Here is a 19676-nt window from a genome sequence, read left to right as displayed (position 1 = left end):
CTTACTGAAATGTAGAGATGTATACTGGCCTTCCTTTTCCACATTTAGCACCTCTTATTCTACGATAGAAATAACTCATACTGCAAGAGATCAGTTTGTTTTTCCTAAAGGAAAAGCAAAAGCAAATCTCAACCAAAAATTAATATATCTCCTGACAAGATAATAAACACTCAAACTTGATATAAATATAGCACTCATATTCTCCAATAAACTCCACTGTTCAGACAAAATTAAAACAAAACAATAAGGACTTAATATTTAATTTCCTCACATGAAACACAACTTTGACAAATTCATATGATGGCAACTTGCTATTTGACAAGTGAGCAACACAGTAGGAATCTTGCCCCTTTTGCTTAGTGTTCGGATTTTTCAAACTGAAACATTCATAAATAGAGCTCAGTCACTGCTGAGATGATACATTTATGGACCAATTACTACAAAAAGTAAATTATTTAAACCTTAAAAAATTGAGGATGAAATATAAGCAGTTATTGAAACATTGCCTTCATCCTATGCAGTGTGTCCTGGATTTTCCGAGACTGCTTTTCAGCTGGTATCTGGTAAAAGTTGGCATAGTTGTCTGCTGCTAAGGCAGAGATGTCTGCATCACTAAAAGATGCTATTCTGTGTCTTAAGAAAGATTGCAGCCGGTGATCTGGAGCGAACAAGTAGTGGTTTTCTTGCAGTGCATGAACCTGGCTCACAACTTTCGCAATGTTTCTTAAAACAAAAACAAATTAAAGAAATGAGTTAGTTTCCCAGCTGATAAAGGACAGAAAAGACTAATGTGTATATAATATTTTTAAATTTTTTTTGGTAGACGCACACAAGGCATTATACAATGAAATCAAACCAAGTCAACTCTTTTTACCTTTATACCTATAGAGAGAAGCCAAAATACTGAATGTATTTTTAAGGTTTCCATTGCTCTATATTGGTTTGTGAAGAATTCTGTGGCATAAGTAAGATTACCTAAGTTTAGTCCATTTATATGTCCCATTTCTCATCGTAAATCCTCCAGTTTCAAGCTGTTGAACATGCATTGCCAGAACATGGGCTGATGGAATTGTTGGTGAAGTCTTAAATCTCTCTCCTTCCATTAAACACAAGCTGTCACTTTTTAAAAACACCTGGTATAATTTGTATAGATACATATGCAGACACGTTAGTACATGGCATAAAAGATCAATCTGATGGGGGCTTCAGGGCACTGTACAGAACATGCTCAGTGCAACAATAGTGTTTTAGGGAAAAGAACCAGGATTAGAGAAGGAAATAATGCAGACGAGTAAGTGAAGCTTAACTTGAGTAAGAGATTGGCATGACACAGCCTGAAAACTTATCTCCAGCCAGGTGAACCTGGACAGGGCAATGTAACATCTTAAACAATTGAAGTGGCCGCATATCTATTTCATTGGAACCGAGGGTCCCCTGGAATGTATTTCAGAAACTGTAGTCAGGCCAAGAGAATTACTAGATTTTCAACAAGAAGCACTTCTGGATTTAGGAAGCCAGAGTCCAAGGGGCAAAGTTAGTGGTAAGAGAACTACTTCTGTTTACAAGTTAAAGATTATTATCAGCAAAACCCTATGCATGTCTAGTCAGAAATAATCCCAATTAGTTTCAGTAGGACATAGCTCCAGATGTGTGTATTAGATAACATACAATTGATGGATGGATTGATTGACTTTCTCAGTTATACTGAATCTAGTAAGATAAAAGCTATTCAGAAACAAAGGTAGGGATTCCTTTCCTGAATGATTTTCCAATTCCTCCACCAATCACTATCCAGAATTTGTGAATGTTCTTTATAGCAAAGAATTTGAATATGAGTTATCTTGAGGGACAGGTAAAACCAATCAGCATCTTGAGGGACAGGTAAAACCAAAGAACAAAAAGCATTGTTGTTCAGAAGATAAGAGGCTCTAGCTCTGACTAGGGAAATCTGGTTTAAATTCCCCCATAATCATGAAAGCTCACTCTTTGAGAAAGTCTCCCCTAGGATCACAAGATTGTAGAGGGGATAAAAGAGGAAACCTGAGCTTCTTGGGAGTAATATTGGGACAAGTGTAAAATGTAAAATAAATAAATATTGTGCTAAACATAATGTGTTAGATCCACGTTAAGTTTGTTGGATTCAAGACCCATTAAAAACAGTATGAACAATAAATGTAGAGTAGACTAAGTTAAGTCTCACTGATTTCAATGGAACTTAATTTCAACCAACCAATTCTGGATCCAACCTATTTGGCACAATCCAAAATGAGAGGTGTGCAAGTTCCATTGCTTTCAGCTTTCTACAGATTCCTCAAATTTCCCTAGAAAAGAAAAAAAAGTGTGTGCATTTTCTTACTAAAACTGGATTTGCTGGGAAGCAGAGAAGTGGTAGGGGAAGAAAAAAAGAATAACTTGAAGGTGGCTCCTGTACCTATCCACAATTCACATAAGAGATTATATTTTTGCAGTACCTCAACAGCCTTTAGTTCTTCCATTATTTCAGACACTTTAGAAGACAAGCATTTCCAAACCTTAGTGGAAAAAGTAAATTAAGCAAAGTGTTAGTCCTCTGAAGCTTGGACTTTGAGCTGCAATTCAACATACTGCCTGTCCAAAATATATTATAAAACTACAATATCTGGATGAATTGCAAAGTGAATGCAATTACTCACCGGTAATTGTCTCACAATGAGGTTTTCCAGTCCTTTTAGGATTTGCATTGTGGTAGCAAAATTTCTTTGCTCATAGCAACATTTTGCAATGAAGAGTAATTTTGATAGCAAGTTCACCTGCATCTGGAATAATAATAATAATACATGTTTTATAGAACGTGCTGATATTCAGTGCCAATGTGTGTGTGAGATGTATGCTTGGAAACCCTCACATTGAGGCACCAGTGAACCTATTACTGTGCATATTGTTAGGCAATGAGAGAAGGCAAGGCTGTTCTAAGGAGGAAAATGAAAACAGCTAACTGCAGAACAACCCAATGCGTGGAAATGCATTCTCTACCATCTAGAAGCTGGCAAAAAAGGTTGACTTTTAGACCAGACTATATAAAATTATATAGTTATCAAATATTGCTTTACATGTTGGAAACAGGTATCATGGAACACTTATTTCATGACATCTTTATTCTGTAAAACCCTGTATTGACCACATTTCTTACTCAACAACAGGAAAAGTGGCTGCTCTCTAATTGCTTGTTTTCTGGTTGCCAGTCAACAACTATGTGCATTTCTGAAAAATGCTATAGATAGAAACATGGAAAGCTATTAAAAGAACAGCTAACAAATTTTCCTGCTGTGCATGTTGGAAAAAGAATCTAACTTATTCTTTGATTGAGGTTGGTGCTATCAAAATGATAGGAACAAGAATTCTCAAATTGACAAAATGAATCAACATATGAAATAGGGTGTATGGACCCCATGCCGCTCTCGTGTATAGTATAAAGTTAAAACAGTCCAGCAAAGCAACCTGGCACTGGTAATATATTTTAATAGAAATATCTGGTATTTGGGCCTCTTGAATTGGCAAGTTGGACTCAGCTAATGAAACTATGGCACAAACACATCTGGGCTGCATTGGCTGAAGAACTGAGACAATACATGAATGTGCTACATAGTATGTTTTCTTTCATTAGGTTTTAAGTGTTGCTTTCCATTGGTTCCTCTCATTTTCAATGTCATGCAACACAAAGCACCATACATGTGTCCTGTTTACTTTTATATCAGTCCATCATCTTGAGAGACCTCATTTAAAAAAAGAGGGGGCGGGAGTGGGGAAAATGTGGTTTTTGTTATGTTTTGTTTTTTGAAAAAAGGTGGATAATGTGGTAGATTAAAGCATTTCCAAATTTCTACAGAATATCAACAAGAAAGAAATTGTTAAAATTATCAGACTTCTTGAAGTTAAACCCCTGGAATTCTGCAAACAAAACAAAAACCAATATTTTTCAGCAAACATGTCACCAATGCAAACTTTTTATGGTTTCCTTCTAAACCTGCTAAAAATGTATAAATGAATCGAGCCTATCACAACAGCACCCAATTTATAAAAATACCATGCATCAGTGGCATATAAATTGCATTTTAATTATTTTATACGTTAGGAAACTCATCAGCTCATCAATTACTCTACTGTATATGTTTTGTATATGTTTCCTCCCTAAAGTATTGAAATTGGATAAGAAAGCTTATTATCGTTCCAAGTAAATCCTGACATTAAAAAAACATGTATCATCTGTGCACACGAAGGAAAAAGGCAGTGAAGTGCAGTGGTTCTTATACATCATACTAGGATTTCCCTTTGGGATATAAATGGGGCAGATAAATGCACAAATAAAACTCCTTCCAGTGCCCTTCCTTCTGCATGCATCTGCTGGGAGTCTGGCGCTGCAAGACCCCTGCAGGCAATTGACAACCAGGACATTGTTTATTCACCAGTGGCTATAGAATTATGGAGAACAGCTGGTTTCCAGGAGATCCCTGCAACCAGCAGAGTCACAAATTACAACACTGCCAATGAAAAGGCCATGCTGATTTGCTGGAACTAAAGCCAAACAAACAACTGGAGCTTGCAAGACTGTGGCCATAAGAGATTTCCACATTGGCAAGAACAAAATGGGTGACCTAGTGACGAGGAGAGGATCCTCATCTTGTTAGAGCATACACAGAGATATGGGTCTTTCTCCATAACTTAGTTTATTTATGGGACTTTTATCCAACCTTTACACTTTAGCAGGGCGGCACTCAACGCGGCACAAGAAAAGCATTTCCACCTCTCTCTCTTCTCTCTCTCTCTCCCTCTAAATTGCATCCTAAAACAATAGTTCTGAATAATACTCTTAAAGAGTTCCATAGACTTGGTCATGTTATGCCTCATTTGTTTCTGGAGTATTAAAAGATTGCACCCATTGTCAATGGACTATGTGCAGAGACGAACAAATGAAAAGCATTCATCTCCATTTCTGCCAAATTCAACTTGCTGCCACACATGTACAAATAGATGACAGATATTTCATCACACTGTGAGAAACGGTGACGTTTTATTGGGAAATTACTTTTTAAAAGGAAAGTCAGTATGAATGGTAAAGCCAACAGATGCAATTATGGCAAATTGCAGTCTCCTATTGAACCAGAAGGGGATTGTTGAAAGGCAAGCAGCTTAGCAGTTTTATCTACTGATCTGCTCCTGGTCCCAGATATTTTTTTGAACATTAATAGAAAGATATGTCAGCTGTACACTTCTGCCAACACTTGCAGAACATAACATTCCAATAAAGCAAATTTAATGAAAGGTGGAATCATGCCCTGAATCATAAAAATGAGAGATGGGTTCATGCAACCATGTAGCTGTGGCTATCTTAAATACTGCAAACCTGACCAAATTAGTGTGAAATAACATTTTATAAACTTTAACTTTAGATAGAGATCTTTTCATCTCAAGCATGGGAAAAAGCCCCTTGATGGCAAGAACATATTTATAACGCAAGATTAAAGGTGAATTCTAATACCCACTTCAGAAAGTCATAGGAGCATACTTGCAACTCTAACTACTACTTCTCTTTTCCCCCCCAGAAGTTTGTGTTTTGCTTAGCAAAATATCCTCTCTCCTCTCTGTGTGTGCAGCAGCAGCAGCTGTACCGCAAGTGGAGCTGAGTTGCTCTGCCAGCTTTCCAACATCATATATTACTGCCCTCGCCAAGAGGAAGAGGGGAAGGTGTCTGAAGCCCAGCACAATGTGCTGGCACAAACCACACCACACTGAGGTCCCTGTGTCTTGCCCCTCCTGGTATTTGGTTGTGACTCATGAGGAAAACAGAAGAGGAATACAGCCCAACCAGCTGCTACCATGTGTGTTTGTGTGTGCAAGAATATAAACAGGAAATCTTGGCATTCATGAAACAGAAGGCTAATTAAACAAATTTTTACTATATGCCTAGCTCATGGCAGGCCTTTGCAAGGATGCAAATGAATGAACCTAATCTCTAACAGCTATGAATTTCTAAAGCCTCTATAGCTAATCCATCCCTTAAAAAAACCCCTAAAAACAAAGGTGCCTATAATAAATACTACATTGTTAGATGCATTACAGTCCTGTGCAACACTTCTCCAGGATATCTCTGTACTGTTATAGGAAGAGGGGCTGCCTTCTGCCAGAACATACTGAATGTATTCATTCATTTCTTAAGCCGCATCTGCACCATACATTTAAAGCACATGGGGTGGTATTCAGTGCTAATGCTACTCAGAGCAAATCCACTGATGTTACTGACTAACTCAGGTTCATTAATGCCACTGACTCCACTCTTGTGTAGAACTTATTTGAAATGTTTGATTTCCACCAAGGAATCTTAGGAACTGCGTTGGTTAAGGGTGCTGGGCAAGCAACAGTTCCCAGGATTCTTGGGGGAAAGCCATGGGTTTTAAAGTAGTATAAATGTGTGCATTAAAATATATGTTACAGGTGTGACCTTGGTTTTCCACAAGATTGTGCACAAAGCAGCTTACTTCATATCAAATGAACAATATTATTAAAGATAATCAAAATGTAATATAAACAGATACAAATATCAACATAATGTCAATAAATCAATGGCAGTATACATAAATCTCAACATTACTAAAAGCAACCACACAAAACAATGATTTAAAGGAACTGCATATTCTAACCCAACAGTTTAACCAGGAGAAAGAATAAAGCATATATTTTGTTATGTAAACAGAAGCCTTGGGATTGTTAGGGAAAGCAACAGAAATTTCACACTCTCTCTCCCTGCCATAGTACAGTAAAAAAAAAACAAACAACCCTTCTATCAGAAGCTAATGTTTGCATTTCAAGTGAAGCCTCTTCCTTTGAATGTTAAACCTCTTGCAGCCACTATGGCTACTTCATCCTAATGGCTGAGAACCTTATTCAGATTGTAAAGCTAAAGGTAAAGGACCCCTGACAGTTGTACTGTTGTGAAAGACTCTGGGGTTGTGGTGCTCATCTCTCTTTACTGGCCGAGGGAGCCGACATTTGTCCACAGACAGTTTTTCCGGGTCATGTGGCCAGCATGACTTAAGCCGCTTCTGGCAAAACCAGAGCAGCGCATGGAAACACCGTTTACCTTCCCGCCAGAGCGGTACCTATTTATCTACTTGCACTTTGACATGCTTTCAAACTGCTAGGTTGGCAGGAGCAGGGACTGAGCAACGGGAGCTCATGCCGTCACAGGGATTTGAACCGCCAACTTTCTGATTGGCAAGCCCAAGAGGCTCAGTGGTTTAGACCACAGCGCCGCCCACGTCCATTCAGATCACACACAGACAAAATAACAGCATAAGAAGGGTCAACCACAAATAAATTATCAATACACACGAAAAGCAATCATGAAAAAGAGGACTGCAAACCTTAGAGCTGTAGCTTGTTACAATTTCAGCAGCAACCCAATTACTGACATTGTCTGCATATTTTAAAAGCTGCAAAAGGTAAGCATCTTGGACACAGTTTTCCGCAAAAAGGTTATAGGCTTGAGCAGGCAATTGCTCAGAGGAAGCAGCTCTGTAAAAGACAAGCATCTACAAAATTTAAATACTAGTTTATATCCATACAAAGGGGGCAAAGTAATATTATTTCCCTACAATTAGTTGAGTGTAGCTCCCAGAATTACCCAGTGGCTCAGACAAAGAGACAGGTGTTGGTGATGGAGCTACAGAGAGACATTCCTAGTACAATAAAGGCTCCTCCTCCTGGCTGTGAGGAGTCAAACAAGATACTCTGGAGCAGCAAATGCAGTGGGTAACAAGGCTTGGCAGGAGAGATTTGAATGAAGCAAAAGAGTGAAGCAAGTACCACTTCCTCCTGGCCACCTGCTTATGCGTCTGGGAGGCATTTACTGAGGGGCACTCCTGCCTTCATTCCAGCAGATGGAATCCCTGTGTGAATAGCCAAATAGGCTAAATATATTTATTTTTCCTTTTCTTTCTCTCCCTGTGTCAGTAAAGTAACTGGCACAGATGCCTTTGATTTTACAGTCCCTTACCGTTTCTGCTTTGCTAATTTACTTCTGTTAATCCCAAATTATGTATAGTGGGGAAAATAATGGAGAAAATCTCTTAACTCCCAGGCTCCAGTCTTAAACTGGGCCAGCAAAATATAGAACCCTCAAAACATGTCAAAGGTGTAACAAATGGTAATCGTGAACTGGAAGCAAGAGGTACGTTCAAAATGTGAGAGACCTTAGAATATTTAACCAAAAAGTTTTCTCAGAAGTATAAGCACTAAGTTGCCTTATATAAGCCTCTGGTTAACACTAGACTATTAATAAATGAAAAATATCTATTTTACAAACTAGATGTATGCTACTATTTTGTCAAAACATTTTGCTTAAAAAAAGTATGTTCAGTGTTCAGCATCAGGCAGTATCCATGTCCTTGGATAATGTTGCCCTGTCTCGGTTGGTGTGCTTTGTTGAAGTCTCTCATCATACTCTGAAGTCTACAACAAATTTTCTCATGCTAATAAATTTTTCCCCAATACATATCAGTATGCCATTAGGCTAGGCAAAGCACCAAACTTACTTTTGGAAAGGCACACTCTTATCATTGACTCCAAGGAATCTTGAATTTAGAAAGTGCACTGGGTGACATTTCTGGAACATTTCCTAAAACAGACAAAAATGGCATATGATGCATTTGATCTGGTGTACACTACTTATCCACTGACCCCCTAACTCTGACGACCTCTCTAGAAAGATACCATGGTTGATGGTATCAAAAACCACTGGAGAGGTCCAGGTGAATCAACAGAGTTACACTCACTCTGTCCTAGGGCTGCCATATGTCCGGATTTTCCCGGACATTACCAGGATTTCAAAGGGGGAATTTCAGAAAGTCAGCGCTTTGTCCTAGATCTTAGGCAAGGCAATCGAAAAAGCGTGTGACTAAAAAAAGCTCAACAATTTTGGGGTGTTCCTAAACTTTTGGGGTGTCCTGGTTTTTACTTTTTGAAATATGGCAACCCTACACTGTCTCTTTCTTTGCAGGAGTCATTCCTACAGGGCAAGAAAGGTAGTTTATGTACCAGAACCAGGCCTGAACATCAACTAAGAAACTGACCCAGAATGTCGGTTTTATCCAAAAATGCGATTTTACCTGTTCCAGCAGCGTGAGCTGATGGCAAAGTTGTTGTGCAGTATATTCTGTTAGGAGATATGGCATTCCGTCTGTTTTAGAGTAAAAGCCTGAGAATTCTTTGGTTTCATTTGAATAGCATGGATTTGCTAAAGCTGATGTAATGCTATGCTTGCCTCTCTGATAAGGTGCAACAGTTTCACTTTCCTTTGAGATATTCCAATTAAAGCTCTGTACAAAAAGAACAAAAGGCATTTGCTCTGTCTATAACTTTACTCAGGCAAAAATGAACACATTATTACATAATGTAATATGTAAGTTAAGTTCAAAGACTAGTACCTGTACAATAAATCTATGCGGTTAAATTTTATACCATCATACCCTAATACAACAATATCCATTTGAGAGCACAGTCCAAAAGTCTAATTGAACAGGACTCTATATAATCCTATTATTTCTACTTCTACTTAAAATAACTTCAACTTTTTAGTTCAACATTTCAAGTTGGGTTTTTGTTTACATCATCCTCCATTCATGCCCAGTTGAAAGACTAATTATAAGCCTTAGCCAGAAAATAAACTATGGCTTGGGTTTATTAACATGTAACAAGATATGCTAACAGCAAATATTTCAACTGTTACAACAAAACATCTTTGGTTAAAGAATATTTTGACAGAGTTGCCACGCTATTAATCTCTGTACACTAATTTAGCTCTGGTCAAAAATTTGCTCCACATGCATATCTCCACACAGCCTCCAATCTTCTATTCCCAATACTGGAGACCTCTCTCTCTTGAGCTGATTATTTTCCATACTAGTAAGCTTTTAAGGAAGTATGATGGGGACAGATGCTGTAGGGGAGAAGGGTGGTGGTGTGTGTGTGGGGGGGAATTCCATTGTGCAAGCAGAGGTCTGCTACACTACCAGAACAGCAGCCCAGGAACGACCTATTATCTGGCGTGTCTCAATCTAGGCTGTGAATGTAACTCTCAGACCCTGTAACAGTTGTTGATGTTTATTGTATTGCTTTGGGGAAAACTTGTAATAAAAACTAAACAGACAGACAGAAGAGCACATGCCAGGTGCTGCTGTTGGTGTTGACCTTTAAAGCCCTAAACGCCCTCGGTCCAGTATACCTGAAGGAGCGTCTCCACCCCCATCATTCTGCCCGGACGCTGAGGTCCAGCGCCGAGGGCCTTCTGGCGGTTCCCTCATTGCGAGAAGCAAAGCTACAGGGAACCAGGCAGAGGGCCTTCTCGGTAGTGGCGTCCGCCCTGTGGAACGCCCTTCCAGCAGATGTCAAAGCGATAAACAACTACCTGACATTCAGAAGACATCTTAAGGCAGTCCTGTTCAGGGAAGTTTTTAATGTGTGATATTTTACTGTATTTTTGGTTTTTATGGAAGCTGCCCAGAGTGGCTGGGGAGGCCCAGCCAGATGGGCGGGGTATAAATAATAAATTATTATTATTATTATTATAAAGAAGCCTCGTACCTTTTGCAAAACATCTTTTGAGCTCTTTTTGCAATGAAAGTGTAAAGGTTTTATTTCACTGGTCTCCTCCTCCTCTTCTTCTTCCCATTTTTCTGTCTGGTAGTATTCAGAAACATTGCTTTGCTTCCTGCTAGTAATGCTTCCCAGTAGTGACAGCAACCATTCGCCATAGCCATTGAGTGGACCTACCTACAAAGAGGGCATTATTAGAGTCTTCTTCAGATTATAACGGCCTTAATATCTCCAAAATAAACCCTGCTTTACTAGAGTGATTTAGGAAACAAAATTCATGGATCCCCAAGACTTGTTATTTCCTCTCAGTTCAATTATAATATCATATAACGTTGATGCAATCTTACATGTCATGACTTACTTAGATGACATCCACCTTAAATTTCCTGTAAATATAGTGAATTACCTTAGAAATGATAACGCCTTTTAGTGTACTCATAAAATCAGGATTTACTGCAAAGTCTACAGCATAGCAGTCTTTAATCCAGGTTTGGAGAATGGCGAAGCTACGATGACATATTTTGCTAAGCAACGAACAAGATTCCAGGCTTGAACTAAGAACAACAGAAAGTTGGTGAATAAATTGACATTTGAATATTCCGCCAATTATAATTATGTACTTGAAAGGATTCTGTCTCTCAGTTTATCTCTTCCAGAACACAAACAAGAAGTGTAGCTTCGTTTTCTGTAGCTTAATAAGAAAGGAAAGCTACTGAAATAAGAATGTATTTGTTGGACAAAACACTCAGCCAAGAAGAGGACTCTTGTCTTTAATCTGCAGTTGTATCTTGTAAGAAATTTTATAAATCCCATTTAACTTAAATGAATGCTTTTTTTTTTCAAAATAAAGCGATCATTCACCATTTCAAAGGAACAAGGAAAGACTACCGATACATCTATGCTAGTAAACTAGAATGTATCAAGAGTTCAGCTTTATTTCAACACTTACTTGGGTAATGTGATTCTGATTCTATCAAGAAGAAATTGAAAAAATTCTTCTTGGGAGCAGAAGTAACGAAAGGTGAAGAGGAATTGCTGTACATAGCCTTCTGAAAATGCATTTCTACAGAGTACAAGAAAAAATCAATATTGTAAGCTGAAGCGTGCTTTCTTGGAATCAAGTACAGCGAAAGATTGAAAAGTAAAAGGAAGAGATTCAATTAAGGTCACTTGAATTCCCACAATCTCTATTTTCTTTTAAAACAGATCCTTTGTTTTTAGAAATTCCATGTTCAAAAAATTAATGGCATTAAAGCACAATCCTACATTTTCAGGAGCTGCAGCGAGGAATAGATAATCCTGAGTGATATCCAACTAAGTAATATAGTAGTCTCACTGAAATGATTTATCAAACCCTCTTATCTAAACAGGTCTATTGTGATTAAACCCTCTTATTTCAATGGGTCTATGACTAACATTGGAAACACCCTATTTCCAGACCATGTGTATTTTAAATGTGTTCACTTCTTAAGTCTGTTCTGTCCCATTCCAACATTAATCTGTGATTTTAAAAAAATATGCAGAAATAATTTGTACTGAAATACGTGTTTTATCCCAATGTGTACATTTCTAAATGTTGATCTGGAATGCTCAATATAATCCAGAAAACGAGAATTTCAGAAAAATAAGAGCTTCCTTTGCCTTCCCCAACCATGACATGATAAAATAAATTTAACTCTAAACTATAGGACCCCCCTTGCTCCAGTACTTAAAATGAGAATCAGACCATCCTGCTCTCCATTACCTAAACTTGGAAAAGAATTGTCGAAAGGAGTTGTGTTAACCTGGGAGTGATTCCTTAACTTCTTTCTCACCTTACTTTTGCAAAGCAGTGAGAGAGACACTTTCCTTTCAATCTTGCAGCATAAAATGCATGGAGATTGACAACAGAATTGCACCTTCATTTCAATAGGGAGGGGGGTGAGAACAGACATCACCTTTTGTGAGACTGGAGAACAGGCTGTACCTGGAATAGAGATATGCCATCAGCCCAAGTGGTGTTCCAGCTTGTAGATTTCTTGGCTGACTTTGATTGTCATTACACGGGGCTCTATACTGGGTTTTATTTATATTATAGAAGAGGAGCATGCAGTCCAAGGAGCTAACGATGCCCAGAGCTTCACTGCTTGCCATGTTAACAACTGCAAGAAGGTTGCATGCCTCAACTCCCCATTTCTCTATAGACATAATCTGCAGCAGAAGGAGACAAGGCAGACAAAATGGTACAAAGTTATTCCAGTGATGGGGAGGAGAAGGGAAGGAACACAAAGGCACTACTAACAGGGCCGTCTTTAGCATATGCCCCGCCGGGATGCACAGATCTGCCCAGCGCCCCCAAATTTTAGTTTAGCTGCCCCCAAATTAACTTCTATTGAGCAGGGAAGCTTTTTAGGGGGGGCAAACTCAAAGTTGTTGTTGTAAGAACAACACAGCAGAAAAAACCTGCTTTTCTTTTCTGACTCGTTGGGAATATTTGTCGCTACGGAGTAGGGACTTTCACTCCATTGCTTTTCACTGCTGCCAATCGAGAGGGGCTGGAATACAATAGGTATACATTTGACACCCCACAGAATTTGGTGCCCGGGTGCCCCGCACCCCTTGCACCCCCGGGTAAAGACGGCCCTGACTACTAATTTGCACATCACTGGGCATGCAAAAGCTGGACATGCATATCCTCACTGCCCTCCCAGGAGGTTCTTTCAACTCTGTGCTGGAGAAGGAACTGCACTAGCTCAAAGTCCACCACCCTGATTCTGACACTGGCCAGCCAGATGCCTCTAAGGAAGCTGCTCATTCTTGTGTGACCAATAAACGGGTCCGAGAACTGGTGGGGGAACTATGGGAGTGGTGCTGGTCAGAGGGAGCCACTTCTGCACATTAAAATAGCAATGCTACTTTGGGCTCTCATACTTCATTCCTCCAGCACTGAAGTGTGGCATGTAGGGAAAAAATCTACTTCCTGCTGCACTGATATGGAAACAGTAGATACCAATTTCTGATTCAAAAATAAAGGCAAAGAATTACCTGCAGGTACTTCTTCACCAGGTCAAGAAACTGCACCTTTGATTTCATTTCTTCCAGCTGTCCCTTCAGTTTGGGCAACACTGTTTTCACTTCACCACCTCAAGATTTAAAAAGTGCAGTAAGGGCCACTTTGCATCAGCACAGATGCACAATTACTGTAACAAAGCTCTTAAAATTACAAACTACAGATATACCTTTGCTTCTTCTCTCCTTATGTAACAACCTCTGGTAGAATTTTATACTCTTCCTATAATTCTTTGTCTCCATCATTATCAGCTGCTCAAGTTCCTGGTGCAAAGGTCGGAGGGAAGTGAAAGTATAATAAGTATAATGATGTAGTAGTTTTACTTCTGATAAGCAGAAGCTGGTTGCAAATAAGAATCAACCAACAATAACACCTAGTATTGCCCCTAACAGTTAATATGCATAAAAGTTAAAGCTAAACATTATCACATTTTAACTGTCTGTTAACAATTCTAACAACAAGCCATATAGGTCTGGTTCAGAAGTCTAAATTTTGTTCCGATTAAACAATGGTTTATCAGACCCAGAACGGAGTTGTGCTCCTAAGCCATCTCTTCTCTGCAACATCTGATTATAATTGTGGTTTAAGGGCTCACTCCAAACCAGGATATGGAGGGCCTCTTGATACAGAATGAGCCCTTAAACATTCTACATGCTTGGCTATCACAAGCATAGCTGTCAAAGTTGACAGCTATGATCACAAAAAACTGTAATTTAAATAGAGCAGGATATCCTCAACAAGGCCAGGCATATAAAGGAAGTAGGGAAAAGCAGAAAGCATACAGACACATGGTTTGCTCCCAATCTGCTAAACTGTGGTTAATTGGAAATGAAATTATCTCTGAACGGGGTCGTAGTATTGGAATAATAGGTACTTAAACTCATTTAAGCACATAAATTGTACTTAAATGCCTTTAAAATTATTGATGAACATAATTATTTTCATTAATATTATATGCACATCATATAACCCTTTTCTTTCTTTCCAGGAATACTGACAAATCTATAGTCTATTTTAAATGGAATGTTCAGTGCCAGCTGAAGTAGACTTCAATGAACAGTGTAAAAAATCAGGATGAATGAAACAAAGTATTTATAAAAATATCTAGGGACAATCAAGACTAGTCATATAGGAAATAAAGACTTTGCTATGCTTGCTTTCATTAAAAGATTTATATTCCATAATTCTATCATGTGATACCAAAGGTAGCTTTTCCCAGTTCTGCAGGGGAGATCTGTATGCTAATATGGTTGTATATCATTATGTGAATCCTTTCTTCGTGCATCTGATGTAGACCAGGGTATACAATCCTATTCAGGGTGGCAAACTGATGACAAACTGTTTCCGCCGAGCAAACAGTTCTTAAAGGGTGGAAAGAGTAAGTGAAAACAACAATAATTCAGATTCTTCCCTGAGTTTCAAAAACAGCTTTTCAAATGGTAGGCAAGAATCCTATTAAAGAAGAATTACACAGAAGTGCTGGTGCATTTCCGTCTGGAGGGTGGCCTTAGCATGCAAGTGAAAACAAGCTGTATGACTGACACACCTGCAGTTATGCAATAAAGCCTGGTGTTTTAATTATTTCCATTGGAAACAATTACCAACAAAGCACAGTAGTTAATTCTAGAATGAATGACTTCTTAAATCAAATAAGTGTGGTCTGATTAGGGCTGTTTACCTTAAATAGCAGCGGCATTGCCTTATAGCATTCTAGGTGAATGTGGGTGTTTGTAAACTGAAAAGCATTTTGTGAAATAAAAGAAATGGGAATACAGCCAACAAACTCAAAGACAAACCAGTTCTCTTTCTGGTTTGGAAAAAAAATCATTAGGTTTAACTCAACATAAGCTTTTGATCTGTTAAAGTAAGGACCATCTTCCATTGCTCTCCCTGAAGCTAAAGATGCCTGAAGGCTAAAATTTCTTTGATAAGAACACAAGGTGATGTGTGAACTAATACAGTGGCTCTTGAGAACAGCCTTTGCATTTAAGCACATATTAAAGATCAAAGGTCAACATTCTTCGATTCAAAACATGTCCTTACAAAAATGATGTCTCTGCTAAATACTTGACCTACTATGTAGGCAGAGAATTATACATCAAGAGTGTGCTAGATTTCTGTGAGCTTGATCGCTGAAATTGTAATGCTCACTGTAAGACTATACAAAACCCTTGATATTAGCTGGTAGTGAAAGCCTAGTAAACCATTTGGAGTACAGAAGAGACGGCATTAAAAAACAACAACCCCAGAGTTTTTTATGGCACCTTAAAGACGAATACATTTATTACAGCATAAGCTGCTGCAAACTCAAGCCCACTTTGTCAGATGTGTGAAGTGAAATCTTATTTGGCAGATAGAAAAAGGAGCAAACTGTAAAGTTGAATGGCAACTCAACCAATGAACCCCAGCAGCAGCAGCTCTCCACAAAAGGGCTCCCCCCTCTCCTTCCCTGGGGCCTGAGATTGGTCCCCAGTACAATCTGTAAGGGGAGGGGACAGGGGATTGCTCAGCCTGGCAAGCTAAGATGCTTGTGTGGATGGAATGTCTGTAACAGTGTGACATTAAATTCCACCCGTAGTCTTTAAGGTGTTGCAATACTCTGCTGTTTTCTCTGCAAGGGGCTAACATGACTGGAAGTATTTCCAAAACGTTTCCATTTCTCTTGCAAACAAACGTCTCAACTTTCATAATCAGGTAGAATAGTTTAAGGCACAGCTTCGCAATTCTCCATGACTCCCCTTCATGCTCATTAAACATGAAGCTCCCTACCCCAACATTGCTCATGATACCGTCTAGATTACACAAACCTACACTGGTACTTATATGTACTGCAAGTGGATATTGGAATAGTGTGGACAATAGTAACTAGAGTAACCCATCTTGCAAGGACTGGAGAAAATAGGTTTTAAAGCATATCCAATGCTTTTAAATCACCCATGTGAATGCACCTTGTAGAAAGCATATGTAATGCACTAGTTTACCTCTGGAAGCCTGCTTTTCATGCTCTATATTACACTTTAAAACAAAAAAAAGTGTCCCTGATTTTTCATCCATTCTTGAAAATCGGGATACCTACCGCTTTTTTTGCATCTATGTCTTGTGCGTCATTAATTTTTCGCTTTCCAAGTTTTCTTATGTAGTGATGTACTTCCAAACTAAAACATTCCGAACCATAGAATGCAGTGCTCCAACCAGGACAAAATCCACACAGTTCGGATAAGCAGGGAGCTTTGGTGCAAATATTTTCCTCCAACTTTAATAGAACCTGCTCTTGTTCTTGGTTCTCCGCTAGCAAGTCTGCACGGAGGTAACATTCGTTGGCTTGCAAAATTTCTCCACCATTCTTTTGTATCCCATCTGCAATTTCCTGTGATTCGGCTTCCTTTTCAGAATTATCTTGTGGGAGGTCATCTGCATCTATGCCAGCAATAGAAACTACAGTTGTGTGAAAACATGTTCATCACATTTCTTTCATCACACTGGCAACGGTCACCAAGCCAATTGGCATACAAAACACGCGCACACACATTATGAGTAGCAGCTGTGGGAATGTTCAGGGGGGCAGGAGAGAATATGTTGTTTATTAATATTCTTCCTAACTTGCGTTAGCAAATTTCTTTACTTAGCAGAGTGCATTCCTTTACACAGCAGAAAACTAGTTGCAAACTCATGTGAGTTTCTTAAGACAATACGCAATTCAATCTGGATCGTCCAGATTGAAACGTGTTCTAATGTTTTCCTGGTAAGACCACTTGAATCCCTCCTAAAGGAATAAAGACACCACAGTCTTATTCATAAGCAATAAAAATAAAGTTTACTCACGATCGGGCAGAGCACAGTGTGATCCCTGAAGGCAGGTTTAAGGCTTCAAGTTACAAACCTATACTAACAAGTTTATCCCATAAGGAAGATGACCTGGGGGACTGCTTGGCTGGCAGCCAGCTGTTCATTTCAGGAAGTTTGCAGGATGAAAAGAAGATGGAAAAGAGAGAGAGAGTGGCAGCATGCCTTGTCCTTTTACCAGGTCTGGAAAGGTCACGCCCATCCACACACAAGGAAGGATGCTCCAGGCCAGGAGGAACAGGAAGTTTCGCCTGGCTGGACCAAACATTCCTTTGCATGTCCACTATAGCAAAACAAGGAATGTTGTACTTGACTGCTCTCAGTGGATTACATCCCACAGCAGCAACCTTAAAATTTCTTCATGGCCAGGAACCCACATGCCCTCTTCACACAGAAGCAAAGCCACTGCAAATTTTCTACAAGGTGGGGCTCTATTCCACATGCCTACACTGCATGCGAGGACACCATGTAGAGCCTTGACTGAACTGTACAAAGGTTTAAAAAATTATTTATCCCATTGCAGTTTAACACTGCCCTATTTTCTTAGCTTTTTGAGGAGGATGCAAAACTCCTCTCCCAGTAAGCCTATGGGCATTTATAGTAGCAGAGTGTGGCCTTATGTTCCTCCTGCTGTAGATTATATAGAAATATTACAATCAACGAGTATTCATGATATTTTCATTTTAACTGTGTTATTATTTTTTGTTGAAAGTCAGCTTAAGCAATGAAGGGGCAGTGCACAAATGCTTAAAAGAAAGAAACGTAAACAAAGTATGCTACTCAACCAGAATGATTACAGGATGGATATATTGTCCAGCCATTCCAATGCAATCTTAGAGGCGAAATGAGGTTTCCAATACACATTTCTGATTGAGAATATGGATTAGTATGGCATCACAGCTGCTTTGGAATAGCAGTGAGTAAAAGAGAGTGAATCTTTGCTGCATCTTCACATGTGTGCACCCATGAGGGTCTCCTGCCCTATTTCTACATTAAAAATTATAAAAATATGTGTTTTTTTCCAAAAACCTGCATTTCTAAACAAATTTTGCTTCAAAAAAAAAAAAAGCATTATTAGATTTATTTATTTTTAAGCTGCATTTTGAACCAAAAGTAGAAACTATGATCATTTGGAAAATGCAAGCTGAGGTGGGATCTGGGGTGGGAACCCTACTGTTTATGACTCGAGGAACATTTCTACCAGGGCACTGCCCAGTGCACCAGCACTCAACTACTATCTTCCCTGAACACAACTGGACAGTGTACCCAAAAATAGCACAGAAACAAGAATTCTGCATAGACCCCACAACCTCACGCACAGTTAGGTTTTTATATGGAGTACTTCTGTCACTGTGCCCAAGTTGAGGTAATCAGCTAAGAGCATGATTTACCACACAACCTCTCCCACACAGGTTGTGGTGTCATCCACAGCCTCAGAAACAATACTGACATCATAATTAAAGATGCTGACAAAGGAGCTGCCATCATCACTATCAACAAATTGGGACTATAAAAGAAGGCGAGACACAACTTTCCAATACCATTCTTCTACAGTCCCCTATTTTTAGCTCTCATTAAGAAAGTACAGTTGGTACTAATCTGAATGGTAGATTTCAGAGGAGTCATTGGGCTATCAGGTTGGTCTTAGGATACACCTTGATGATGAAGCAGGAAAAGAAAACTCTTCCAGGAAGTGATTAGCTGCCGATCAGTTTTACAGACCCTCCAAGATCGACAGTCAATGGAGTCAACACAATAAGGGTAAGTAAAATAACAGAAAACTCGTGTCCCAATAAGGGTGGGGTGGGGGACTTGTGAACATTCCAACACAAACTTATAGACCATTGCAGTCCCCACTAGGACGAAGTCCTAATAGCCCAGTGAACCCTCCTAAATCTACTGTTCAGGTAAGTACCAACTGTTCTATTTCAGGAGAGTGTCGCTGGATTATTGGGTTGGGATGTACCACACAGCAAACCCAATTAGGGCAGATCCCAGCTGCAATGGAGAGTAGTAAGGCAGAAGGACTTGGTGCAAGACCATACAGCCAAAAGCAGCCTCTGCTGAGGCATAAGCTCCATCTTATGACTTCCCCTTGTGAATGTAGCTAGGGACAGCCAACTGGCTGCCCAACAGATATCAATCAAAGGGGTGTTAG

The 19676-nt window shown here is 39.2% G+C and overlaps 1 protein-coding gene across 13 annotated transcripts in view; it reads right to left on the bottom strand.

The window, feature by feature from the left end:
- Nucleotides 1-244: 244 nt before the first annotated feature.
- KNDC1 (kinase non-catalytic C-lobe domain containing 1) overlaps nt 245-19676 on the bottom strand; it is a 71190-nt gene continuing 51758 nt past the window's right edge. For 7 of the 13 annotated variants that reach the window (XM_083616819.1, XM_083616820.1, XM_083616814.1 and 4 more), the window contains 14 exons: nt 16752-17110; nt 13845-13938; nt 13651-13748; nt 12593-12816; nt 11576-11689; nt 11033-11180; nt 10615-10803; nt 9141-9350; nt 8568-8650; nt 7398-7548; nt 2673-2795; nt 2472-2531; nt 976-1133; nt 245-723 (listed from right to left, as the gene is read on the bottom strand). In XM_083616819.1, the coding sequence (XP_083472945.1) occupies nt 492-723; nt 976-1133; nt 2472-2531; nt 2673-2795; nt 7398-7548; nt 8568-8650; nt 9141-9350; nt 10615-10803; nt 11033-11180; nt 11576-11689; nt 12593-12816; nt 13651-13748; nt 13845-13938; nt 16752-17110 (2243 nt within the window). In that variant the 3' untranslated portion in view covers nt 245-491. Of the gene's footprint in view, nt 724-975; nt 1134-2471; nt 2532-2668; nt 2796-7397; nt 7566-8567; nt 8651-9140; nt 9351-10614; nt 10804-11032; nt 11181-11575; nt 11690-12592; nt 12817-13650; nt 13749-13844; nt 13939-16751; nt 17111-19676 lie in introns of all 13 variants that reach the window. The other 6 variants (XM_083616818.1, XM_083616822.1, XR_014548910.1 and 3 more) reach the window with 5 other exon arrangements.

This window comes from Podarcis filfolensis, assembly GCF_964270895.1.
Source record: "Podarcis filfolensis genome assembly, chromosome: 5".
Taxonomy (NCBI): Eukaryota; Metazoa; Chordata; class Lepidosauria; order Squamata; family Lacertidae; genus Podarcis; species Podarcis filfolensis.
This window is presented reverse-complemented; position numbering and strand designations above follow the sequence as displayed.